Here is a 23,486-nt window from a genome sequence, read left to right on the forward strand (position 1 = left end):
GCAACCAGGCAGAAAGGGAGCGCCCCGTCCGCGGGCACCGCATATAGCGGCCGAGATCTCGCGAGAGGGCGGAGCCGCGCGCGCCCCGCCTCCGCCGCCGCGTGTCGCCGGTGTGGGCAGTGGGCGGGGCGGGCAGCCTTCCCCCTGGGGGCGCACGAGGGCTGCGGGACGCTGCGCAGAACTCTATGGTCGGAGCGAGGCGCTCTGGCTCCTTCTCTCGATGGTCCCCGTGGCCGGGAGATCACGTGACCCTTGGAGGAGGCAGGAGGGGAGGTGTCGCATCATGGCGGCGGGGAGCGGTGAGCCAGGCTCGGCCGGGCCGGAGGCGGGGGGGAGCGGGGGATCGGCCCCCGCGGCCTCGGTAGCGTGTGCGGGGCTCTTCTCCCCTCAGCGCGGAGACGTGGGGCCTGGCGGGGCCGGGTTTCGCGGCGGATCGGCGGTGACCTCTGCCCCTCCCGAGGGTCCGAGGCTCCGTGTGGGTGTGAGATCCCTCAGGCTGCGCCGGGCTCCTCAGAGGGGCGAGGGCGAGGAAAGGCGCAGGGCGCCGTGCAGGCGCTTCTGCTGCCTCCACAGAAGGGGGCAGGTGGTGCCCGAAGCTGCGGGTGTGTTGGTTGCGGCAGGAGACGCTGCCCTCGCTCATTGTTGCTGCTTTCCTCAGGTGTCGGGGCCGGTGCTGGCAGCGCTCAGGCCTTCAGGCACAGAACGGCTCCATTCTGGCTGATAAAAGAGTAAAGAAGAGGAGAACCGAGAAAGATAGCCTTTGGAAGCTGTGTGAAACCTGGGAGGGGGACACTGCAGGGAATCCCTAAAGAGAAGAAGAAGAAGAGAATAGTGACAATAAGGGAGAGAGAGGACTGAGAGGCAGAGCTGGAGCTGGTGAAGAAGAGAGATTTGTTTCAGGCATTGCCAGGGGAGGTCCTTGACAGGATCAAGCAGAGCCTTGTTATTACAGGGGGTGGTACAACTGTCATGACAGCTCTCCAGCACAGAGAGCAAACGTGCCGTGGGAGAGCAAGTTACAAAGCTGCAGTTCACCTTCCGTCTCCTTCCTGAATCTTGTTCCAGTGCGTGTTGGGCTGCAGTGCTTGCTGCTACCACTGCTAGTTGCCTGATAACCTTCTTAGTGAGCAAGACCTGCTGCCTGAGAGATGTCTGGTGACGGCTCTGTCCTTCATGACTTGGTGGCATCTCTGCAGGAGGCCCGCTCAGATCCAGATGCTGGCTCACTGCTGCATTGTTGTGCTCCTGAGCATGTTTTTCCCAGAGAAAATAAAATCTCTTTTCTTTCCATACCCCCATCTTGTCTGCTACAGTGCCATGCCGTATTTATGATGTCCAGAATGCTTTAAAAATTGGGGTTTGGGTCTTTTTATATAGCCATGTTGCTGTTTTGCTTTGATTACTTTTGTTTGCAAAATTAGGGATTTGTTTTATTTTACTCTCAGCATCCAAACAGCTGCAGGCTGTAAAACACACAGTGGACGTTCCCTTGCCCTTTCTCGCCCTGTGTGTACATTGCTGCTGCTTAGGCAGGCAGAGCAGGTTCCTGCAAAGATGAACGAACCACTGGCATCTCTGGGGACATGGGATTTGCAATTCATCGATGCTCACTTAGTGCAGGGTGGGTACTGTCCCAGGCATGCACAGATAGTTCTTTCAATAACTTAATAAATAAAAATTATGTCATATAAAATACGGTCGCATGCCAAAGTCCCTTCTTGTTATTGACTGCTGTGTGCTAGTCTCACCTAAAATTGATGGTGATCAGCAGAGCACACAAAGGCAATGTCACAGAGAGAGGCACAGCTTTGCTCTTTGCAGGTTTGACATGTCTTCTCACTAAGGCAAGTTTTGACATTTAAAAGGCTGTTCAATCCATTTAACAAGTCTCTGATCCTACATCTTTTGACCCCTGATACAACTCTTTTCCTGTTCAACTGTCTGTCCTTCAGCCTTCATGTCTATGTGTTTTCTTGGGTGAAAATTAAATAACGATTTTCCACTATCCACATGACTAATAATATCTAGCTGTAATAGAGGAAGGTGAGACAGGGCAAGGGGGTGCATAAGTCGTTAGCAAAGAGTTCAACATGTTCAGCAAAGTTACGGATATCTTGCTGCAGGCACTCTTGTCCTTCTGGTTTCTCATCTTTAAATTTCCTTCTTTTGTTTTCTCTGTGATGTCTGACCCTTGCTTATGGCTCTTGATTGCTTTCCTGCATTTCCAAACTGTAGCTCCTGACAATGAACCTCCCTTCTTGCTTAATCTCCTCAATTTTTGCTCTTGCCTCCCCTCCCGGGGGTGGGTAAGTCTGAGGGACATTTCAGTAGTCTGAACTTGTTAAAAAGACAGCAAAGTGGGATGGCAGGGAAAGAGCCATGGAACTGTTAAGAGTTTGATTCTAATGCACAGAATGAGTTTATCTGTAGTCACAAATTTTGTAGCCTTCTGCTTCAAAATTTGTAGCCTTCTGCTGTGTCTCGTAGCTTGTTCTAGTAGAGTGGTATGACAGCAGTACAGTGAAACTGGACATCCTTGCCTCGTTGTTTCTGGAGTGAAATGAAGGGTGGTTGCTTGGATGCATTTAGACTGAAGTTATATTTTGGTTTCACACTAGGGATTTATCTACATAAAGGTCTGTTTAGTTTTTGGCAGAGACCTCCATGTGCAAGGAACATCTCTGGCTGTATCCTGTGGGTACCTGCTTTTCAGTATAGTTTAAGACCAATGTGTAGACACAGCTGGCAGAGAACCATCTTTTTTATGTACAACACATGAGTTTCACTGAGCACTAAATTAACTGCATTGTATAGCTGTGCATTTACTGGTGAACTGGTGAAGTATTGACTCTTCTGTATTTTTTTTTAAATTGCCTATTAAAATAATGTTTAAAAAAGTCATTGCAAAGTGAAACTTCCAGTGCAAGCCTCATAGCGTGTATCTCGATTTGCACTTTCGGCAGCTGTAGCTCCTGCTGGGCGCACCTTTGCTGTGCAGTGCTGATCATGGTTCCTTAGGTTCCTCATGTACTCCAAGGCTTCTTGGCCAGCCAGCTCAAGCCTACCCCTTTTGGGGTCTCTGTTGCTCTTCTTCTCTTCTCTCATCTTATCCCAGTCTTACCACCAAGCCAAATTCAGTCCCGCTTGCATCAGCTCCCTTTGTGAGCCCTTGTTCACCAGCAGCCCTAACTTGGACTCTTTCTGCATTGCCCCCTGCTCTCATGCAGCCTCAGATGAACCCCTTCTCCTCCTTGATTGTATTGTTTAGCTGGTCCCTGTCCCTCTTTTCCCAGCATTCTAACTGGTACCCATCTAATTACCAGCTGGTCTCCCCATTTCTTGTCCAGCCTTAGCTTTCTGCCCTTCCCACAGAATCTGCCAACACACTCCCCTTTTCTCCCCTGCTGGTTCAGTCCTCTTCCAGAACTGACTCTGGTTTCTGTTACCCCTTCACTCACCTCCAGTTCTGATTTCATGAGGCATCTTACTGTGATCTACTCTTTCCTCTCTCTGGTTCAGCTTCTCTTCCCTTTACACTTGAATCAGCTGGTGTCTTTGCATCCAGTCCAGTTGAATTAACAGAAGAACATTCTCCAGCTCTTTGTCCCGTAGTGACCTGGAACAACCATTTTGGTGAAGATCTGGCTGCCCTGTAAGCCCAGGATGGAGTATGGCAATCTGACCTGGAGACACACAGCCTGGGAGAAGCTCCTAAGTGCCGGGGGGTTTGCTGCAGATACCTCACTCTGGCACATGGCTGGGGCAGCAGCGATGGGCTCTGGTTTGTAGTCAGAGTTTTTCTGAAGTTAGGGTCTTTTGGCTTTGTAGGCAGTTATTAGACTATTGTAAATTGTTTTGGTTTTATAAGCCTATTAAAAATCTGACTTTAAGCTATTATTAAAAGAAGAATCTTTTCATCAGATTGTGTGACTAAAATGGGGACAATATTCCTGTGTGACTCTGCTTCTGCCTAGAAAGCAAATGAATCAAGTGTTTTGTTGAGACAACCCCTAAAGCTGAGAAGCAAAGTTTAGCTTGGGCATCGTGATTCTGGTGTCTGTCTGGGGTCCCCCTGACATCCTGGGAAGCAGCTGGGACAGGCTGTGTGACGTGCCAGAGGAGGCTCTGCTGTACTCAGTAGTCAACAAGCCCCTTGCAAACAGTTGTCTGTATTTTGAACTGCACTGGGGTCTTGTTTATTCTCACCTGCCCTGGAAGGGGAAGGCAGCTGTGTTGCTCTCAAGATTAGGAGTTTTTCACATTTCTAACCTAGCTTTATTCTAGAACATTTTACGGTTGCTTGTTATTGTGCCAGAATTGACTCTGAGTTTAAATAGTTTGGGTTTTACCCCCGGTGCTTGATCTCTTGATACGGTTGCAGCTTTTTTAGTTTCTGTTGTAGGGTGGACCCTGTGTTTTCGTGATCACTCAATAGCCTTTCTCTGTAGATGTTCCAGCTTGGCTTAATTTATCTTGCGCAGGGATGACCAAGACAATCAACCTGTCTCAGAGACACAGCAGTGCTTTTGCAGCTCGTGTTAACACTTCCACTGTGGAGGTGTGCTGGAATCTGCCTGTTTGATGAAGCCAGAGAAGGGCTTAAAAAAAGGCAATTGCTGAGACAGTGAGTTTTTTGTTTTTTTTTCCCGCTTATTAGAGCACAGTTCTGTAGTCCAGGCTCCCCAGCAAACGCATACTCCAGAAGCCCTCTGCCTTTATTTACGCTGATCATTGTGCCACTGAGACAGAGCTTTGACCATAAGTCATAACTAAAGATGCCACTCTTCTTCCGTAAGAAGAAACCCAGCGATGATGCTCGGAAGCGCCTTGAATACCAAATGTGCCTGGTAAGCAATGCCAAGGTCTTTTCTGTTCTCTGTGTCCAGTCCTGGATGCCAGGTGAATTGGTACGTCCCCTGCGTTACCAGTAATCATGTTACTGGTCTCACCAAGACAGCAGGTCATCTTCCTAATGTACATCAGACAATTCCTGCTTTCCCTGTCTCCCTTTGCCCTCCCATCCACAGGTCCCCTTCGTGCCACGTCCATCCCTCTCTGCCGCTGTGTTTCCATGTAACATCCTCCACCCCACACGACCTGCCAGCCTGCATGTGGGACCCCATCCCACCTTTCTCCTCCATGCCCCTTCACTCTTACAGATCTCCCAGTTTGCTTTTCCTGCCAAAGAACCTGTGACATCCCCTTTCCCATCTTAACTGGCTTTCCTTGTGCCCCTCTTTTGCTTCTCATTGTTATTTTGTTTTTTCCTATCAATCAGAGGATCAACTTATTAGATGCTGCTGTTTGTTTTCCTGGACTAGGATTTGGCCAGGATCTTCTGGGGTAGATCCTCAGCAGGTTGCTGTCATGCCAGCAAGGTCAGCAGAACTACCTGCCTTACAGCAGCCACAGATTTAAAGTGGCTTTCTGAAAGCAATCTTCTTTTGAATTATTTCACCTATTCTGCTGTAGGAGCCGTGGACCAGTGCTGGCATAGGCGAACTGCTGTACTTTACCCCAGAGGCACCTGCATTTTAAAAGTGACAAAATTATGCCTGTTGGATGTCTGTAAGGTATTTTGGAAAGCAAGGCTTTGTTATGTACCAATAATTAATTTATTCAGTTGGAGGATTTCTGTTCTGCACCTGAGGGGCTGGGGAGGATAGCTTAATCTGTCCGTTCTAGGATTAGTTCTGTATTGCATGTGCTTAGTTTGGGGTCAGATATCCAGTTCTGAAGACTTAACAGAGGCACTAACACAAGCGGGTTTTATTGCCTCATGCAGTACCTTTTATTTAAGAAAATAATTCCAGAGATGCAATGCTGCTTACAGTGAGGTTTGTCCAGTGTCATTGCTGTTAGCAATGGCGTTGGATGTAGTTGATTTGAATATGGAAAACCACTTATGTACAGAAGCAGTTAGTCCTTGCTCCGTCTTACACAGCAGAGCTGGCTCTGCAGGTCCCAGGGGAGCAAAAAGGCAATAGTAGGTTATTTTGGTTTCTGTGTACAGTTCAGAAGAAGGTTGATCTGCTGGGTGAGACATGCCAATGGCACAGCAGGCTCTTTACAGGCTAGGATGGCACTGCTGTTGTTCCTAGGAAGCACCTCTCGTGAGAACCCATCATTTCCTTTCCATATCCTCTCAGTTAAAATTGCAGAATTACGATGTGCTTTGGTTCTTCGTGCAGAAATTAAGTTATTGCACCAAAAGGGTTTTTCTGCAGTTTGGTTTCCCAGTTGCTTTTGCTTGCTGCAGTTGTAGCAGCACACTCTTTGCTTCTAGCATCGTCATTGAATTACATAGCTGCGGCAGAGAACCATAATTGCATTTTCTAGGGAAGGGCCAGTTGAGTAGTTTAGTCAATATGCAGCAAGGGGCCATGTATTTCTGCATGGTCTAATTCTCTGGGTGCGTATCTTCTCTCTCCAGGCAAAAGAAGCTGGTGCTGATGACATTCTTGACATATCCAAATGTGAACTCTCAGAGGTATGTTCTCTACAGCTTCCAGTATTAGCTCACAGATCTGAGTCCTCTGTCTGCTTCTTGTTACCAACTGTCAGATTTAGTATCACGTCTCTGAGCCTTGAAACAGAAATGGCCTTGTTACTGGTCTGCTGCTTCCTATGTCTGCTGAGCTCTGGCTTTCAGGTACAGGCTGCTTCTGCTTTTTTTTGTGGGAGATTGCCTGTCCTACCTGATGCTTCCACAACATTTCTGTCCTGGGAGTCCTTTTTCATTTGACAAGATGGGAAGGGCAGTGTGGTCTCATACCCTCCACCAGTACCTTGGTAGGACCCTTGTTTGGGACCTCATGGTCTAATTTAGGAAGTCGTAAGGGAATTTGGTTGCCAAAAGCTGACTGTTTCTAATGTTAGAGCTACAAAGTCTGCCACCTGTGCTTATTTTTCTGTGTAAGTGAAAATCTGTGGTTCCAGGCTGTTGGTTAAGGATGGAATTCTCACTTCCAGCTTGGCTTCTTTTATGGCAGCCAACTAAATTAGAAACAAGCTGTCTGTTGGAGCGTGCGCGGTTAGTGACAGATTGCCAGGCTATCAGAGGAGACACAGCTTTTCATTCTGGCAGCCAGGCAATCCTGTTAAGCAGAGGCCTGTTTTTATTTCACTTTCAGTTTTTATTCATTGTCCTGTGTTTCTAAAACACGTTGGTACCTGCGTAACCTTTTGTCGCAGGATGCCTTTGCCAAACAAGCTAATAGATATTGCAGTGCTCTTTAAGGAGAGATTTTGGACCATCCTGGAGAGGATAGCTGTCTGCTGTGCAGTATGAAATGGCTTTGCTGAGACTTTGGGATGTTTTGTTCCAAGATCAGAAGCCAACAGCATCTTGTGTGTAGGTTTGTGAGCTGTGTGGGACGGTCTGCGAGCCAGTCTGGGTAAAAGGGTGGCAGACAGAAGATGCACACTGAGCCAGCTCCATTCATAGCTGCAGCTGGTCTTGGATCCCCAGTGGCTTCTTTTGGATTGGTACCATAAAACTCTGTCTTGCTTGTCTTCTGTTTAGCCTTTGTAGTTTCAATAAATAAAGCGAGCCATCAGTTTGGTGTTAAAATTAACTCTGGACAACACTTTGGCCGATGCCAGTTCCATGCTGCAAAGCAGGTCATGGTGCTTAGAGCCTTGGCTGGCATCAGCTGAATTTACTGCAATATCCCTTTTCTGACTGCCCCTCTCCTGCAGAGCCTAGCACATATGGAGACACTCAGTCCTGCCTGTTGCTCACCTTTCTCACTTAGCCCACTGCAGCGTGTTTGCTGAGGTTGCAAAACCATGGAATATATTTCTATGATGACTAACTGAAAATATGCCCGAACTCTTGAGTCATCTGCGTATTGAATATTAAATCACTCAAGACTTGGATTTCTGCCTAAACCTGTGCACAACACTGTTGTATTGTGGAGAGCCATTGCAAGCTGTTCAAATGGAAGCTAACTGGGAAGTACTGGCATCCTGGGCCAAAACTAGGGGCCAGTAACTTTAAGTATCATTTGCGTTTTCATTAAAGTTAATTATTCGCACTTTACAAGTGGATGCTGTAGAAGTGCTTACAAAGGTAGTATCTTCAGAAGTCTGACACAATTATTTTTTAATTGTTTTTAGGTTCCTTATGGGGCCTTTGCAACTTGTAAAGTCTTGCAAAAAAAGGTAATGTTGCAATCAGAAATTATTAGATAATTCTATTATTATGCTTGAGTATTATTGTTGTGTTTGAAATGACTGTATGTGGTTGTTTATATGTTGCTTCAGAAGAAGTTTGCTTGTAATGAATTTGGCTGCTTGTATGATACTACGTAGAGAGCAATTTGGGTAGACTAATCCTGTCTGTGTGCTTTGGAGCTAATTTCTGTCATGAAAGACGAGGTGGTTGTTTCTATCTTAGCCTATCTAATGATATTTCTCATGTAAGAAACTAGGCTCTTGTTTAGATCTCGTGTTACATGTTTGACCTGTGAAAATGCATTTATTATTTTAATATTTTATATGATACTGAATAAGATACTAAGCTCTTACACAGCCTCCACAACTAAATCTCAACAAATGTGCTTGTTCCAGACAGCAGCATCTCTTGTGTTCATGTTTCAATAGGATTTTTCCTCCTCAGGTGCTGATTATTCATACGAATAATCTGACATCTTTAGTTCCAAAGTCCTGCAGCCTCCTGAGTCTTATAACCGTGAAGGTAATTGTGATTCTTAACAGTTAATCTGCAGCCTGTTTTCCTTGCATTCTAGCTGCATTAAAACACTCTAGCCCAAATAAATCCCATCTGTCTGTGCCAAGAATCAGTAACAAGGTGTGAAACCTGCCTTTCCTAGGTTTACCTCTCTGGTAGATGGATTGCAGTTACTGAGCGGTTTGTATAAAATCATAATCAGTCCCAGGACTCATTTATCCTCTTCATAATCTCACACTTCCCCCCTCAACAGCCTCTCACAGTGGGGGTCAGTCAGGGCTGAGCGTGTTATGGGGTAAATCCATCTCTCCTCTGCACTGGTGGGTCATGTGAACGTGAACGGAACTGGTGGTGGGTGACCATGGGTGGTGGGGCTGTATTGCTGTACCTGTCATACAAATGCTGAGGGCTTTCAGCTCCACCACCCTTGTGCTGTGGTTCCACAAGAGGCAGAGTCACTCCAGCAGCTCACCTCTCCCCATGGAGGAGGGTCTCCAGGTGTAGTCCTGTCCTCTCCCTGTGCCAGCACTGGTGTTGGAGCAGTTCAGCTCACTGATCCTGCAGAAAATGTCTTTTTCTGCCAGGCTGGCTCCATGGAGATGATTTATCCAGTTGGCTCATCCAGTTTTGTGGAACAGCTCCCTTGGTGTCACTGGTCTCCCTAGTCTTTTGCTTGTTTATTGACGTATAGAGGCTTGAGTTTTCAAAAGACCTACAAGAATTAAGTACCTATGTCTCTTTGAAAACTTAAGCTGCTTTTCAAAGCCCCATTGGAAGGAAAGTAATTTTCATTGCTAGATAATTCCTGACCTTTCATTCTTGCACCATGACTTCTTTTCAATCATCTACTCTTCCAGGTTCTAGACCTGCATGACAACCAGCTGGCATCGCTTCCTGCTGATATTGGTCAGCTGACATCTCTTCAGGTAAAAGATTTGCAGCTGCATCCCAAGTGTCTGTAAAGGGCATGTTACAGGACAGCAAGAATATGGGGTTACTGCTATTTGTTTTATAATTAATCACAACTTAAGTGATGGTGCTGATATTGTCAGATCTATCCCATTGACTTGACTGTCACTGTTGAACTGGCTTGTGGGAGAGGGAGAGCAGAAGAGCGGGAGAAGAGCAGGCATGCTGAGTTATATAGTCCCTGCTTAGTGCAAGGGCTGTCAGTCCAAATGGCTCCCACTGCCAAGCAGGTGCTATAAGTACGCAGAGCTGGAGCTTCCAGCCCCGCTGATTTCCCAACATATTCAGGTTTTACCATTCTCCCTTGTGTGATTATGTTGAGAACTCAGTGCAGCGTGTCGTAGCAGACACTGAGGGTCCCCTCTGCTCGGGGTGAGCTGTAGGTTCAGTTGCTGCTCCTCTGTGGGAGCCGGGGTGGGGGAGTGCTGCCGTGGAGGGAAAGACACTGCTTCCCTGTTCCTGCATCTGGGTGCAGCACCTACTGCTGCTGTTGGCTGTGAACAGGGTTTCTCACTGCATGTGGTAGCTAGATGTACCCTGTATCCAGGGCTTCTGGATTTTTTTTTTTTTTTTTTAACCTAGAAAGTATTGTCTAAAAGCAATTTCAAGTTGTCCTTCTGGGCCTGAAAGTAGTCCCAACAGCACGGATGTGTAGAAGATCTGAGACTTATATAAAGAATATCTTGAATATTTTTTCTGTTAATACCTTAGGTCCTAAACCTTGAAAGGAATCTTTTAAAATGTCTTCCACAATCTATAGGAGACCTTGCCCAGCTCCAGATGCTCAATCTGAAAGGTATGGCACACGTTTCTTGTCGGTGCTCTGGGCAAAGCACCATTTATTATCTAGGTCGTGTTGAGCTGCATTAGTAATTATTCCTTTCAACCAAAGCAAGCACCAAATGGTTTACACTATGAACGCTAAGGAAGAACACAAAAAGGATTTGAATTCAAATAGTTGGCAAGGCAGGAGAAATCATCTAAGCTGAAAATGTTTCCTAAAAATTCCCTGAGTTACTTGGAGTAACTAGGGTTGTTTGGCTGCTTCTTAGCGAATGCACACACTGTCTGCCTTGGTTCCCTGCCATGTGGTTCAACTCATGGCTCTTGGGTTAAACTTGCTCCGTATGATGTTTTCGTTCAGCTCATTGCCTTTTCTCAAAGGAGAGGTTGTTGGGCCATCGTGCCCCATCTCAACAGCTGAAAGCTTACTTGTGTGCCTGCACACGGACAGCATTTGAGAGCCCCAGCTGCCTCATGCCTGCAGCAAGGGGAGCCGAGGGGGCTGGAGGCACACATCTTCCTCCGGGAGCATGAGACCCCCCTCGGGCTGGGAGCGCTGTGTGTGCCCTGCAAGAGAAGTCCCAGGCCAGGGTTTGCCCCGCTCTGGGTAATGATTTAGACCAACCCAAGAAATCTGTCTGTGCAGATTCAAGTGTAAGAAAAATAGCAGGTCTTTGGCAGAAGCAGTTCAGTAAAGCAAGCAGAGCAGTCAGCCTGGATAAACTGAATTACAGTTAAGTCCACCGACACCCGGAGCTCGGTGACGTGAGCCTGTGTAGCCCCACCAGGTTTGCACAGCCCTAACACAAAGGTCACAACCATACCTCTTTTCAAGACTCCTGGGCATTTTCCAGATATGCAGTGCCATAAATTCGGGAGAAAAAGGAGACTTTGTTACAGGGAGCTGTTGCTGAAACAGGGAAGGAAATGGAGGGCAAGGAACTTGGAAGTGCAGCTCAGTTCATTGCTGTATCTGTCTGCAGCACCTGGCCTCTGACCCCTAGATGTGCAGTCCCACACTCAGTCCCCTTTCTCCCATCTCTGGTACTTGCACCAAAGGGAAGAAGACTCCATGTTACGAATATTCTCCTGATGAAGAGCACAGATCCAGCCTGCAGCAGTGACCTCAGCTGAGAAGTTCGTTTCGGTGTGAGGAACCACTGCTGGACCTGTGCAGTGGGGCTGTGTGCAAGTAGATATTGATGCCCATTTGCCTTGGTGGGCAATGGCAGCCTCTGGAGTTCTCGTGTGACCCACAACAGCCCCGTCCCGGTAGTAGAGTATAGAAAATGAGTCATACGTATGATTATGGTTTGGTGTTCCAGCAGATGAACTTGCTGGGTCCTGCTTTGGAGAAGTTATGTGGTACTAAATGACTTTTCTCTAGGTAACAAGCTGAAGGAGCTGCCTGCTACCATGAGCGGCTTGCGGAGTTTGCGCACTCTGGATATCAGTGAGAACATGCTGCAAGAGCTGCCACGGGTGCTGGCTCACATCCGCACGCTGGAGGTACGCAGCCAGCCAGCTGTGTCTGTCTCTCCCCTTTGCAGGCTGTTTGTTCTGCTGCAGGCTGCTTCCCTTCCTACTTGCTCAATACGGTAATAAATTTAGCGTAGAAAGTGAATTTTTAGGGCTTGGGCAGGACCCACTGTGGGGGATTGTAACAAGGCTATATGTGGTTCTTGGTGTCCAAAATAGCTTTTGCATACTGTTCCTGCTTTGATCTTTTCTGATCACTTTTTGCCGTGGCTTAATCATGACAAAAGTAATCTACAGGGAGTGAACCCCCAGGTATTTTTCTGCCAGGGCTGTCTCTCAGAGCATGAACTGTGCCTGTGGGCTCAGGTTGACTCAGCCGCTTTCCACCAAGGCTGATTCTAAATGAGCAGATGGGATATTTCCAAGGAGGTTTTTGCCTCCATTGCCGTGAGAGATCTCTTGACTCATCGTCAGCCTCTGTAGGTTTCTGGCTCCCTGGAGTGCACATTCAAAATGGAACAAGCATCAAGATTTTTATGGATGTGTTACCTTCTGGCTGCCAAACTTGTCAGTACTGAACTGTGCAAATGTCAGGCAATGAAGCTGACTCAGACACCAGCATGGAGGATGTGAATAAGTGCTCTCACAGCATTAGGCTTCACTTCTCTTGTGGGCAGTTTCTGAGGTGAGGAATCTGTGCAGCTTGCTCCCCTGTGCTTGATAAAGTGGTTCCTTTCCAGGCCTTCCTGCTATGCCCTTCTCTACAGGAGGCAACATTAGGTCCTTTTGGTGGCCACAGTAGGACAAACCAGCAAGTGGTCCTTCCACTTGTTCTTATTGGTACCCCTCTTCTCTCTGTGTTCTTTGTATCACCATCCCTTCCCTGGATCATGCTTAAGGGCTTCAGCACACAGAAATTAGTAGAAAATTTCTGTAATCAAGAAGTGCCATGCCCTCTTGTACTTAAACACAAAGTAGACATGTCTGCATGAGGGAGATGTTCCACTGAAGCCCAGAAGCTCCCAAGTAAGAGACAGTGGAGTCACCTCTGAAAGGTGTCGAAACACCCAGTGGAAATTCAATACAAACTCATATTTAGGCTAACATGAAATTATCACTCCATAAATGAAACTTAGGGAAGCTGCAAGGATAACTGCAGTGGGACTCTGGCTGGGCCACTAGAATAACCTGCAGCTCTGTGTGTTCTCTTTTGGAGACGCTGACCTTGGATGCTTCTTCCATGACCTACCCATCACCTGATATTTGCAGTGCAGGTACAGAGTCCATTCAGCAGTTCCTCTGCAAAGGTAAGCCAGAAGAGTCTGTGGATGGTAGTAAGAACTTGGGGGACTGTGCTGTGCTCTCATTAGGTGCTGTGGCATGTTCAAAGATTGTATTAATGAAGGACGAACATCGGGTTGGCTCTGCTTGGGGTGGTTTCTCATGCTCTGCACACATGGCAGGCTGGTCAGTGAGTTATGTGTCTTTACTGGTAGACAGCAAAACAGGAGTCCTTCCTTGAGACTTGCTTCTTGCTGTCAAACTCAAATTTATAATGGTTTTGTAAAAACACCAGAATAGCTGAGTCAGAGACTGTCTGAGTGAGTGTAAGAAGCCATTGCATCTCCCTGTGATTTCGTTTTCTCATTTGTATTTTCTCAAGTGAGAGAATTAGGCATTGTCCAGGTATAGCTGCCTTGGGACAAGGAGATAGACTCAATAGTCACTCAAGGTCCCTTCTACCCTTATTTTCTATGAGAAAGGACTTGGGGGCTGCAGACTGATGGTTTGTTAAGAGAAAGATGAAACCAGATGGAAAACTCAGAGGACAAAGGTAATGTGCTGTGAGTTTGTAAACACTGAGTTTAATACAGACAGGAAGGTTTGGAAGAGGTTTTATGCAGGGGAAGTACCTTGCCAGACATTGTGCGAATCCCTGAAATAAAAGGGCAGTCAGAACTTACTTTAATATGGGCAGTAACATTTGCAGCCCTGCAGAAGTCAACATGCCTGTACCCATGTGAAGGAAGCATTTCTCTCTGAGCAGGTTAGCTTTGATCGTCTTCCTGGTGGAAATGGGGTGGCACTATCTCCTCTCAGAGCTTCTTGTTGTTAAGCCTGCCTGAGCTGAAGGAGCTCTTTTGGGTGCTCATCTGTGTGTGGGGAGAGGGAGCACAGGTGGAACCAGTGTCACACACCAGCCAACCCTTGGCCATGCTGCCAAAGAGGTTTAAGCACTAAATGTTCCCATTTTGTGTCTGATACCTTCCAGAATGTGGAATTGCATACTACCCTCCCTCGCAGTATCTACTCCCCACGCTGGAGAGTGATGGAGGAGGAACATCAGTGGATGGGCTGGACAGGGCAGTGCATAAGTACTTGGAGGAGGAGAGCGAGTGGCAGGTGAGGCTCCACTTTGTGTGAAGTTGTGTGAGAGGGTTTTGGATTTGTCTCTCTGCTCCATCGGTGGATCTCACAGCACTTAGCACATCATCCCTCATCACCTTCCCTGCCACGAGATGTGTCTTTTAAGGTCAAGAGAGCATCAGTGCCCAGAAGCAGGCATAGCACTGTGGGTGTGGGTGGCTCATCTCCTCCCTGACAGCTGGGGATGGTGTTACCACTGCTGACTCCTGGAACACACATCGTAAAGAACTGTCTTCGTCCTTGAAAGCAATGATGCAGTCAAGGGACAGGGGTGACAGTGTGACACAGTGTGTGCAGCATGGTAATCCATGCATTTTTGGGGGAGGACAGCAAACTGCAGAAAAACCTTGTGATTCCCAGCCAAGTGCTAAGGCATGTCCAGCCCTACCTGTGAAAGGTGAAGCTAGGCATGTAATTATGATAAGCTGTGCTAATTGCTGTGCTGTTTAGCAAATACAAAGTAAATTTCTTTGACCCTGGAGAAGCATAAATGACAGGACTTTGTGGCTATGTTAACCTTCTTGTGCCTCTGGTTGATGTCTTTGTTAGGGGAAGATAGAATGTGGGCTAAAAATATATACAAAATATTGCTCCTGGGAGTAAATGTCTGCTGATATTGCTTATTTTTCAGAACAAATTCTTGGATTATGAGAAGAGGAAGGTAAGGATGAACCCCTGAAAATGCTTTGTCTGCAGAATAGCTCCACTTCTTTTTAATTGTTTTACCTCCCTTTATCCGGTTTCTCAGCCAAAACTGAATGTTTTGAGAACTGAGTTCTTGCAGACCCCCCACCCCGAGCTGCTCACTCCTCACTGCAGAAGGCAAGTGGGAGTGTGGGCGAGTCTGTGGCTGACTCGTCTGACACACACAGCCGATGAGCTGCAGTCTCTCTTGTGAGTGAGCAGTTCCGGTTTACATCAGTCTGTGTTTGCAGAGTTGGATCTGGGGGCTTTCACACCAGGTGGCAGTTTTCTTGACTCTCTGTGCGGAAAGCTCAGTTTGTTTTTCACATGAGGTGGGCAGACGTGTGTGAGCAGTCCATGCACAGACTGCTCAGTATGTCCATGCCCTGAACTCCAGCCCCTCAGTGACTCCTGCCTTGCCCCTTTGGCTCATAGTGCCACCATTCCTATTCTCTCCTAGCGTTCCTTGTTTCTGTCCTCCGTTCCCATCACCTGGCTTCATTTTTAGTTTGCTCTTTTTATTTCACTGGTCTTTGTCTCTTCCCCTGTGCAAGGCTCACTTTGAAATAATCAGAAGCTCCTGTCATGCAGTTCACCTCTCCCCTTGGCTAGAGCTGCTCGTAGCTGGCTGCTGCCTTAACTCTGTTGTCCTCAGACAAGGGAGTCCCCTTGCCATCTGGAATTGAACACGACCTTAATTTTGTCTTCCCTCTGGGGGTTTGTATCAGCTGTTTCAGTTGTATGGGTTGATGCCCAGCGACTTTGGCTTCATGACTTTGAAAAGAGTTGTGGGGAGTTTGGAGACTGTCATAAAGAGAGAAGCAGCTTCTGCTTCACAGTTTTTGGGTTCACAATTTTTGGGTTCCATCCCCTAGTCAAGCATCCGGTTTGCCGTTAGGCTTGCTTACTTGTAGTCGAGGGGATTACTGTGCCTCATTTTATGTTTTTTTCCAGAATTTGTTCTTGCTTGGGAAGGAGCAGAGCCGGTACTCTACTGATTTCTGGCATTCATCTTTCTTCTTGCTCCTTTCAGGAAAAAAAAATGCAAGAGAAGCTGGAATTTGAACGGCGCCTGAACATGGGGCAAAGAGAACATGCTCTGCTTGTTCAGCAGATCAACAGTCAGAAGGATGAGATACTGCAGACAGTGAGAGAAGTAGGTCTTCTCTGGGCAGGCCCTGTACAAGACACTGCCTTTCTTAAACTGACCACTTTCTCCTTTGGTTCTCTCTTGCTTTGGCCTAGGACCAGATGAAGCTGGAGGAGGGTCTGACGAAGCACCAGCGCTATTTGGAGCAGGAACGCCTGAAGCTGCTGCAGCAGTTGAAGCAAGCGGAGCAAGGCATTGCCAGCCGTATCCAGAAGCTGCTAGAGGACAACAAGAGGTAGGGTCCTGGGGTGTCTTGCAGTGATCTCTCTCTCTTGGGGGCTTGTGTTTTTTTGTCCCATTCTGAGTGGTTCATTTTGCGCTTTCTGAGTGTTACGGAACTCGTCAGGATTGAAGTCTGTTGCTGGTGCCTTTGCTGTTGAACTGCCAAAGTCCCATTTAAAGGAAGTGGAATTTGACACCTTAAAAAATTGTGTTTCACACATATGTGTGCTGTCAGAGTTTTGCAGTGCTGTGGAAAAAATTTGAATTCCTCATGGAAGGTGCAAATTTGAAGTATTTGAAGGTACCACTGCCTAGATCTGCTGGATCTCCTGCTGGGCTGGTGCTGACGCAAGGTTACCAGCCTGCTTAAAGCTGTTCTTCCGTGCATGAGAAGCAAAGTCATTTTCTGCCCTCTGGGGGAGTAGGATGTCCTGCTCAGCTTGATGAAAACCTCTTGTTTTATCCTTTTTTAGGCAAAAACAAAGTTCAGACATTCTGAAATCCTTGGAGAATGAGAGGTGAGTCTCCTTGAAATAAGCTCTTCTAGAAAGGGGCAAGAAGCTAGGAGGAGGGCTGGGACCTTCCTTTCAGAGCCACCAGTCTGAATCCACCTTAAGTCAGGGGAGGTTCATCTCATACCTGCAGCTGGTTCTGGTCACCGTTGGAGGCAAGACACTGGACTAGATGTGCCTGGTCTTACCCAGTCTGGCAAACCCCATGGGATGGCGATTTTACCTCTCTTTCATCTCTGAATGGTCTTAGCTATGGAGTTGGGGAACAAAACCCTGTATTCCACTATCAAGGACTAATAGAAATCCTACATCTGTTGTTAAGCAAGGCATTTATGAAGATGGTCCAGTAATGTGCACAGGCTGGGAGGAATACATTGAAAGCAATGCTGCTATTCAGCCAACAGTCTGAGCTAGCTTTGCCACCAAAAGTGGTTGTCCCCAACTCTCCCCTGCCTATATGCTGCTCCCTCCCTTCAGCCAACTGTTTGTGCTGTGGCACAGTAAGCTGGATGGGGACACTGACCTGGCTGAAGATTATCCCTTTGTATGTCAGATGGTTTTCCAGCCACACCAGTTCTTGATCTGTTAAGTGGTGCTGTGTGTGTTTGTCCTGGGACAAGGACAGGTGAGGTGGGAATGGAGGCCAGGCTGCTGCTTTCAGTGGCACTGCTCACTTAGGTCAGCTTTAAAGTCCTTGTCAAGCCTCAAGAGAAAGGAAAGCAAAAAAAGGGACTGGCATCATGTTTGGTGAGAGTGTATGCACGTTGCATAGGTGTTCTGTTTCTCAGAAAGATCAGCTTTCCAGTCTAAGAAGCAATTGTCCTCATGGTTTCATGCAAAATTTATGTTGTCTCCCACAGTCTTAGAGGTTCCTTACCAAGAAATCACCGAGACTTTTGTGTCTCTGATAAGCACATGGCTTTCCTGAGCAGGTGGCAGGATGAATCTGCCCCGCTTTTAGGCTCTGAGCTGAGTGGGTGGAGGAGAAGTGAAAGAGTGCTTGTTTGAAGGAGTGGCTGAATTGTTCTTGTTTGTTTGGCAGAATAAGGATGGAACAGCTGATGGCAATAACACAGGAGGAGACGGAGCATCTACGCAGAAAGGAAGTGGCCTGTAAGTCCAGACAACTCCTTGGGGTGGTAAGGTCCAAGAAAGACCTGGTTCCTCTGGAGATGTATGGAATAAGTGGCAACCATGTGGGAGATGCTCTGTCACGCACACATTCTTGCTGTGTTGCTTGGTGCAGTGGGGCAGAGCTGTAGGGGGTAGCATTGCACATGTACTATATCTGATCCACTCCTTCCACCTTCAGCTCACTGCCGGTTCCCCTTGAGGTGCAAGCTATGGTCCCTGTGTAGCTATAGCATGTCACACAGTGAGTTTGTGAGAGTGGATATAAACACGCAAAGTGCTTCATATTTCAGAGGTACCAAACAGATGTTAACTGATCCATTTAATGAAGCAGGAGGCGTATAGTAAAAAAGAATGGTGCAAGGGAGCCTTTTCTGCTCATGATGACCAGGAACAGATCTGCAGGGGTTTCAAGGGAAATGGGGTGTGTGTTGTCGCCCCAAGGATGGGTTACTCGCAGTGGGACAGGCAGAGCTGCAGCCCACCTGAGGGTCGGTAGGCAGTGACAGGGCTCCTCTGAGCGCTGAAGAGATGTGAGCACAGGCAGAGTGGAGTTTGCTCAGCTAATTTCCCAATAAATAGCTACGATTCTTGCAGCTGAATGAGTCTGCTCTGAATGGATGAAATGGAAAAAGCAAGGACTGGTTGGAAATGAGAGAGAAGGCACTGTTAATTGCAAGTGATTGTAGCAGCAGTGGTAGATGAGCACCTATTCTAGACACCCGCTCCTGATGCAGACTGACAGCACTTCTGTCTTCTAGCTGCCATGCAACAAATGCTGGCTGAGAGCTACAAGAACAAGCTCATCCAAATGACCTACGAGTCTCGTCGGCAAGACCTTGTCAACCAGGCCTGCTCCAGGTACAGTGGGAGGTGTCTGGGGCTGGTGGTACTGTTGTAAAGTCCCTTTCTTTCCAGCAGTCTCCAGTGTAATTCCCATATATACACCCAGGAACTCCTGCAGCCACTGGAATGCAGCAGGACAGCTGTGTAAGAGCAGGTGACAATGCAATTTAAAGAAACTGTCAAACTTGATTAAATGAACCACCTTCTAACCACAAGAATATGCATATTAATCATACTTTGGATGAACTATTACTTTTTTACACTGTTTATTTTACTTTATACATTTTGCTAAATATGGAGGATGAAATTAGACTGGTCTTCTTCCTGTTTTGTTAGCCAGTTCAGTGTCAAACTGTAGCACAGAACTCCTTTCCTCTCCTCCCAGGGTTGTCTCAAGGATGCTGTTTGTGTATATGTAGGACTTGTTGCATTGCTATAGGTACAGAGAGCATCTCTGGCTCGCTCTATTTACAAGAAGATGAGAAATTTTAATCTGGTGGTGTCTGGCACTGAACAGAAACAACCTTGTGTGCCTGTGACCTGCCCAACAGAGGGCAGTGGGCAGACACGGACCTACCTGCAAGTGCAGGTAATATATGGCCACATTGTCTGGGTCTCCTTCATCAGCACACCCTTTCCAGTGCAGAGTACCAACGTGCAAATTCATCACCTGAGCAGCTTGCTGGGGCAGCAGCAGCCCCTGTTTGGACTTCAAGCTGTGCACATGCAGGTAGCAGTGCTTCTGCTCTGGCTTGGTCTGTGGTGCAGGTTTGGTTTGGTTGTGGGGAAGGAGGTTTTAAATCTGTTAGCTTTCAGCTGTGCAGTGCCATGGCTCTTCACCCTTGTTCAATAACAAATTCTACCTTTCCTGGATTCCCTGTTGTCCGCTTTTCCTCTTGTTTGCATCAAGAGTCTCAGACCCAGCAGTAACTCCATGGCAAATCCATCTTCTTGCAGCCTAGCTGAGATGGACCAGAAGTTCCAGCAAATCCTGGCTTGGCAACAGCTGGATCAGAACAAAGCCGTTAGTCAGATCTTGCAGCAGGTAGGCAAGGGAGCAAACTGCTTGCGGGGGGGGGATCATGGGAAAGCAACTGCATGCAAAAGCAGGATTGAGTGGATTACAGGAGCACAGGAGCAGCAGTGACTGGGCTGCGTGCAAAAGTTATTTTATTTAACACTACGTGCTAAACTTTGAGAATCTCTGGTATTCTAACAAACTGACTTGGGTGGTTGCAAGAAGAATGTATTTATTTTTTAACTAGACAGCAAATTTTCAGAAGACACAGTAGCACAGACCGTGGGAAGCAAAACTGGTCTGATGATAAATAGAGAGGATTCTGAGACAGAAATCCTGTCTTTTTGGCAGGTTGCCTGGGTGACTTGGGACAGGCTGCCTACAGGAAGCATTTTCAAAGCCTCTGCTCCTTTTGAATACCTCATTTTGAACCTGAGACCTCTGCAGCTTGTTTTTCAGAAGTGCTGGGCAGCCATGCCCTGTTGCACAGCCTGGGTGCTCAGCACTGCTGGAAATGAGAGGTGGGGTTCATGCAGTGTGTTCAAAATATGTGTTTGAAGAACGTGAATAAACTTCTGTGTCTGTCTGTAAAGTGGGTTTTACCTTTTGGGACTGTGGGATCTAAGTCACGGTGTAATCGGGACACTGTTGCCCAGAGGAAGCAGTGTTCAGGTGCTTGTACATGAGTCACTGCAAGGTAACAGGGTTTCTTAGTCCATTTGCAGCTGCATCAACAACCTCACTAAGCAGGATTTTGCCTGTCCCTTAGATTGAGATGCAGAAAGCTGCCTTTGAAGCTCTCCAGGTGAAGAAGGATCTTATGCACAGGCAGATCAGGAACCAGGTGAGTGAGCAACAGAGGAAAGAGCTGCCAGGAACTCAGCTCATACCGCCATTCGATGAGACACTTCTGAGGAAGATCAAAGTGCTGTAAGCGTAGAGCAGGGTCTGGAGGAAATGAAGAGCTCTTTTATTGCTAAAAGCTCCGTAACAAAGCATTGGGCAGTATTGGTTAAACTACAGTCTCCCAGCTCCATAGGAGGGAGTGTCAGTGCAGGTTTTAGATTTGTGGAAGTAGTGGAATTGCTTCAGTCATCTCAGCACTAATGTGGATGAAGTGCTGGAGAGTGGTTGTTAGAGACAGACCTGCATTGGCTCTGTGGGGGTGATCTGCAATTGCAGCTACGATTTCCTTCAGGTTGTGTACTCAGCAGGGCTGCTGTTTCCACATGAGTCCACTGCATCTCCATCCAGCACATCGGAACTGCACTTTGTGCCATAAGTTCACCTTTTCTTTCCCATTCTTGGCCTGCCTTTCTGAGCTCCATTCTGCAGAAGATGCAATGCGATAGTTGGGGGGGAAGAGCAAGAGCTGGTGGAGAAAGTAGTGGTGGTTGATGCACGAAGATGGGAAAGTAGTGGTGGTTGATGCACAAAGATGGGTGGCTGGTTTCTGACACGGTGCTCCAGAATCTTCCCTCTTGTGATCTGACACTAGCAGAAAAGTCTTGGGTCAGCAGTTGGTGGATAAGCTTAAGAGCTTGAATATATTGAGTCACTCAGTGACCAGTCTCTGCTAGAAACCTTTGGATTGTGCGTGCGCAATCCAGGAGATGAATCTAACAACTCTCCATTGCTTGAGTTCATCAATAAGAGCCCTGCAGTTTGCTTGCACTTGCTCTGTGAACAAAGGGAGTTTGTTCCTTGATACCATAGCTGGACCTTTTACTGTTAAAATCCATCCCACCTCACCAGCATCCTGCACAGGCAGTGAATGAGCAGGAGTCCTGGATACTGCCTGCTGCAGAGCCCCGGTGTCGGCAGGGATTTTGTGGTCAGTGGCACACATTAAGCAGCGTGGCCTGGGGATGGTAGATGGCCTGGCAGATAGGTGAGCTGGGCTTCCATCTTGGCTTTGCTGTGGGATCTTGGGCAACTCACTTCACCTCTCTGTGTCTCAGTTGCCCCACCTGAAAAAGCACGTATCATTATGGGATCTGCTGGACCATCTAGAAACCAGGACCCTGCCCCAGTTGATCTGCAGTTTGAGCCCTGGTGTTAGGAGGACTTTGACAATCAGTTGCTGCCTTCCAGAGGGGCTGCAAAAGGTTTGGCTGAACAAACTGATTGCAATGTGCTTCTAGACTTGAACAGAAGGTGTTTAGAGTAGAGAGACAACTAGAGAGTGGGGAACACAGCTCCTCAGGCAAAAGACAAAGAGTGACCCTAAAAGCATGCATCACAGAAGGGCATTAGCAGGCTCCCAAACTTCTGGGTGGCTCTGCAGTGCCATCCCTCCCAGGGCAGCAGTTAGACCTCATTTTAAAAGAGCATAAATTAAAGTAATTTCAAATGTCAGTAAAAAATGTTTCATCTTCTGTTTAGATTAAATTAATAGAAACAGAGTTATTGCAGTTGACACAGCTGGAGTTAAAGAGGCAAGAACTGGACACAGAGACGCTGCAGGTATGTAGGGCTCTGGGGCTGCCCCACCACCCTCTCTTTGCTCTGGGATCGCAAAAGCTCCACTTGCTTCTTTTGCTCCTTGCAGTTTCCAGATGGTTTTACGCTTAGTCAGAAGGGTACTTACCCACAGGACACCACAAAACCCTTTTTGTCATGGTAACATGGGAACATTGCTGCTGCTCCTAAACATCTTGATGCATTTTCAGGGGAGAGACAAACAAGCCGGCCCTGATAGCAATGGGCAGTTCCAGGTTTGCTGGGTGGGGAAGGATTTTGCGATCCTTTTGGCTGTTCCAGAAACACCTGCCTGCCGTGCATCGCATGTCTTCTTAAATTTTTGTGTTGTGTTTTGTTTTTAAATACAGCTGTCAGCTCTCCCCCTTCATTTCTAAGCCTTGTCTCCCAGGCTGCTCTGCCCCACCATCCCACCATTTGATGGGCTGACTTCATCAGCAGTCACACATTGAGAAATACCAAGTTTGGCTTAAGCAGCTTGGCTTTAAGTTTTGTTATTACGCCTTTGCATCAGTTGTTTTCTTGTGTGTGCTGTTTGCCAGATAAGGTCACCTGTTTAGTGAGCCCAAAATCAGTAGCAAACACCATATACTTTTCAAGGGTAGTGCACCCAGCAGGCTGTTAAGCACTGACTTAAGACAGGATTGGCTCTGAGCCCTGTGCTGGACACCCTGAAGTATAAGATTTGGGTTATGCTACCCTAATTCATGCAGCTCCTCCATATAACGCTGCAGTGTTGGAGGCCTGATGGTGGGGGACCGCCCGAAGTTCATGCAGGAAGGACCAAGGAACCCCAGGCAGATGTAGTTCAAATGACACTGGACTTGGGTGATTCCTGTTAGGTGACCACAGGAGTTCCAGGGGAGTGCAGAAAACAAAGCTCTGCCCTCGTACCTGTCTGCAGCCCAGCAGGTACGTTTGCAACTTCAGCACCTGATGCTAAAAAACAAGGCAAAACCAGCTTTATCTCTGGATGCCCCCCTGCCATTTGGTGGTCTACAGCCCAAAGGTTCCCTGCTGTGACTGAGCCTCCCCCCCCGGCCAGTGCACAGACAAGTGCCCACAAAGTGCTTCGGCAGAAGCTTTTCT

General features: G+C 47.4%; 2 protein-coding genes across 7 annotated transcripts in view; one reads left to right on the forward strand and one right to left on the reverse strand.

Moving 5' to 3' along the window:
- RPL12 (ribosomal protein L12) overlaps window positions 1–640 on the reverse strand; it is a 3,037-nt gene extending 2,397 nt beyond the window's left edge. The window contains exon 1 of the mRNA XM_010571146.1: window positions 251–640. Within this exon, the coding sequence (XP_010569448.1) occupies window positions 251–640 (390 nt within the window). The remainder of the gene's footprint in view (window positions 1–250) is intronic.
- Window positions 164–23,486, forward strand: part of LRSAM1 (leucine rich repeat and sterile alpha motif containing 1) — a 28,760-nt gene continuing 5,437 nt past the window's right edge. For 2 of the 6 annotated variants that reach the window (XM_010571055.1, XM_010571059.1), the window contains exons 1-19: window positions 164–299; window positions 4,658–4,847; window positions 6,434–6,490; window positions 8,122–8,166; window positions 8,624–8,701; window positions 9,553–9,621; window positions 10,376–10,460; window positions 11,835–11,956; window positions 13,143–13,233; window positions 14,199–14,329; window positions 14,985–15,014; window positions 16,071–16,193; window positions 16,283–16,422; window positions 16,883–16,927; window positions 17,964–18,034; window positions 18,814–18,913; window positions 19,856–19,943; window positions 20,686–20,760; window positions 22,302–22,382. In XM_010571055.1, the coding sequence (XP_010569357.1) occupies window positions 4,776–4,847; window positions 6,434–6,490; window positions 8,122–8,166; window positions 8,624–8,701; window positions 9,553–9,621; window positions 10,376–10,460; window positions 11,835–11,956; window positions 13,143–13,233; window positions 14,199–14,329; window positions 14,985–15,014; window positions 16,071–16,193; window positions 16,283–16,422; window positions 16,883–16,927; window positions 17,964–18,034; window positions 18,814–18,913; window positions 19,856–19,943; window positions 20,686–20,760; window positions 22,302–22,382 (1,503 nt within the window). In that variant the 5' untranslated portion in view covers window positions 164–299; window positions 4,658–4,775. Of the gene's footprint in view, window positions 300–3,591; window positions 3,782–4,301; window positions 4,559–4,657; window positions 4,848–6,433; window positions 6,491–8,121; window positions 8,167–8,623; window positions 8,702–9,552; window positions 9,622–10,375; window positions 10,461–11,834; window positions 11,957–13,142; window positions 13,234–14,198; window positions 14,330–14,984; window positions 15,015–16,070; window positions 16,194–16,282; window positions 16,423–16,882; window positions 16,928–17,963; window positions 18,035–18,813; window positions 18,914–19,855; window positions 19,944–20,685; window positions 20,761–22,301; window positions 22,383–23,486 lie in introns of those variants that run through there. The other 4 variants (XM_010571057.1, XM_010571058.1, XM_010571056.1 and 1 more) reach the window with 4 other exon arrangements.

This window comes from Haliaeetus leucocephalus, unplaced genomic scaffold (assembly GCF_000737465.1).
Source record: "Haliaeetus leucocephalus isolate CR32 unplaced genomic scaffold, Haliaeetus_leucocephalus-4.0 Scaffold306, whole genome shotgun sequence".
NCBI classification, from domain to species: domain Eukaryota; kingdom Metazoa; phylum Chordata; class Aves; order Accipitriformes; family Accipitridae; genus Haliaeetus; species Haliaeetus leucocephalus.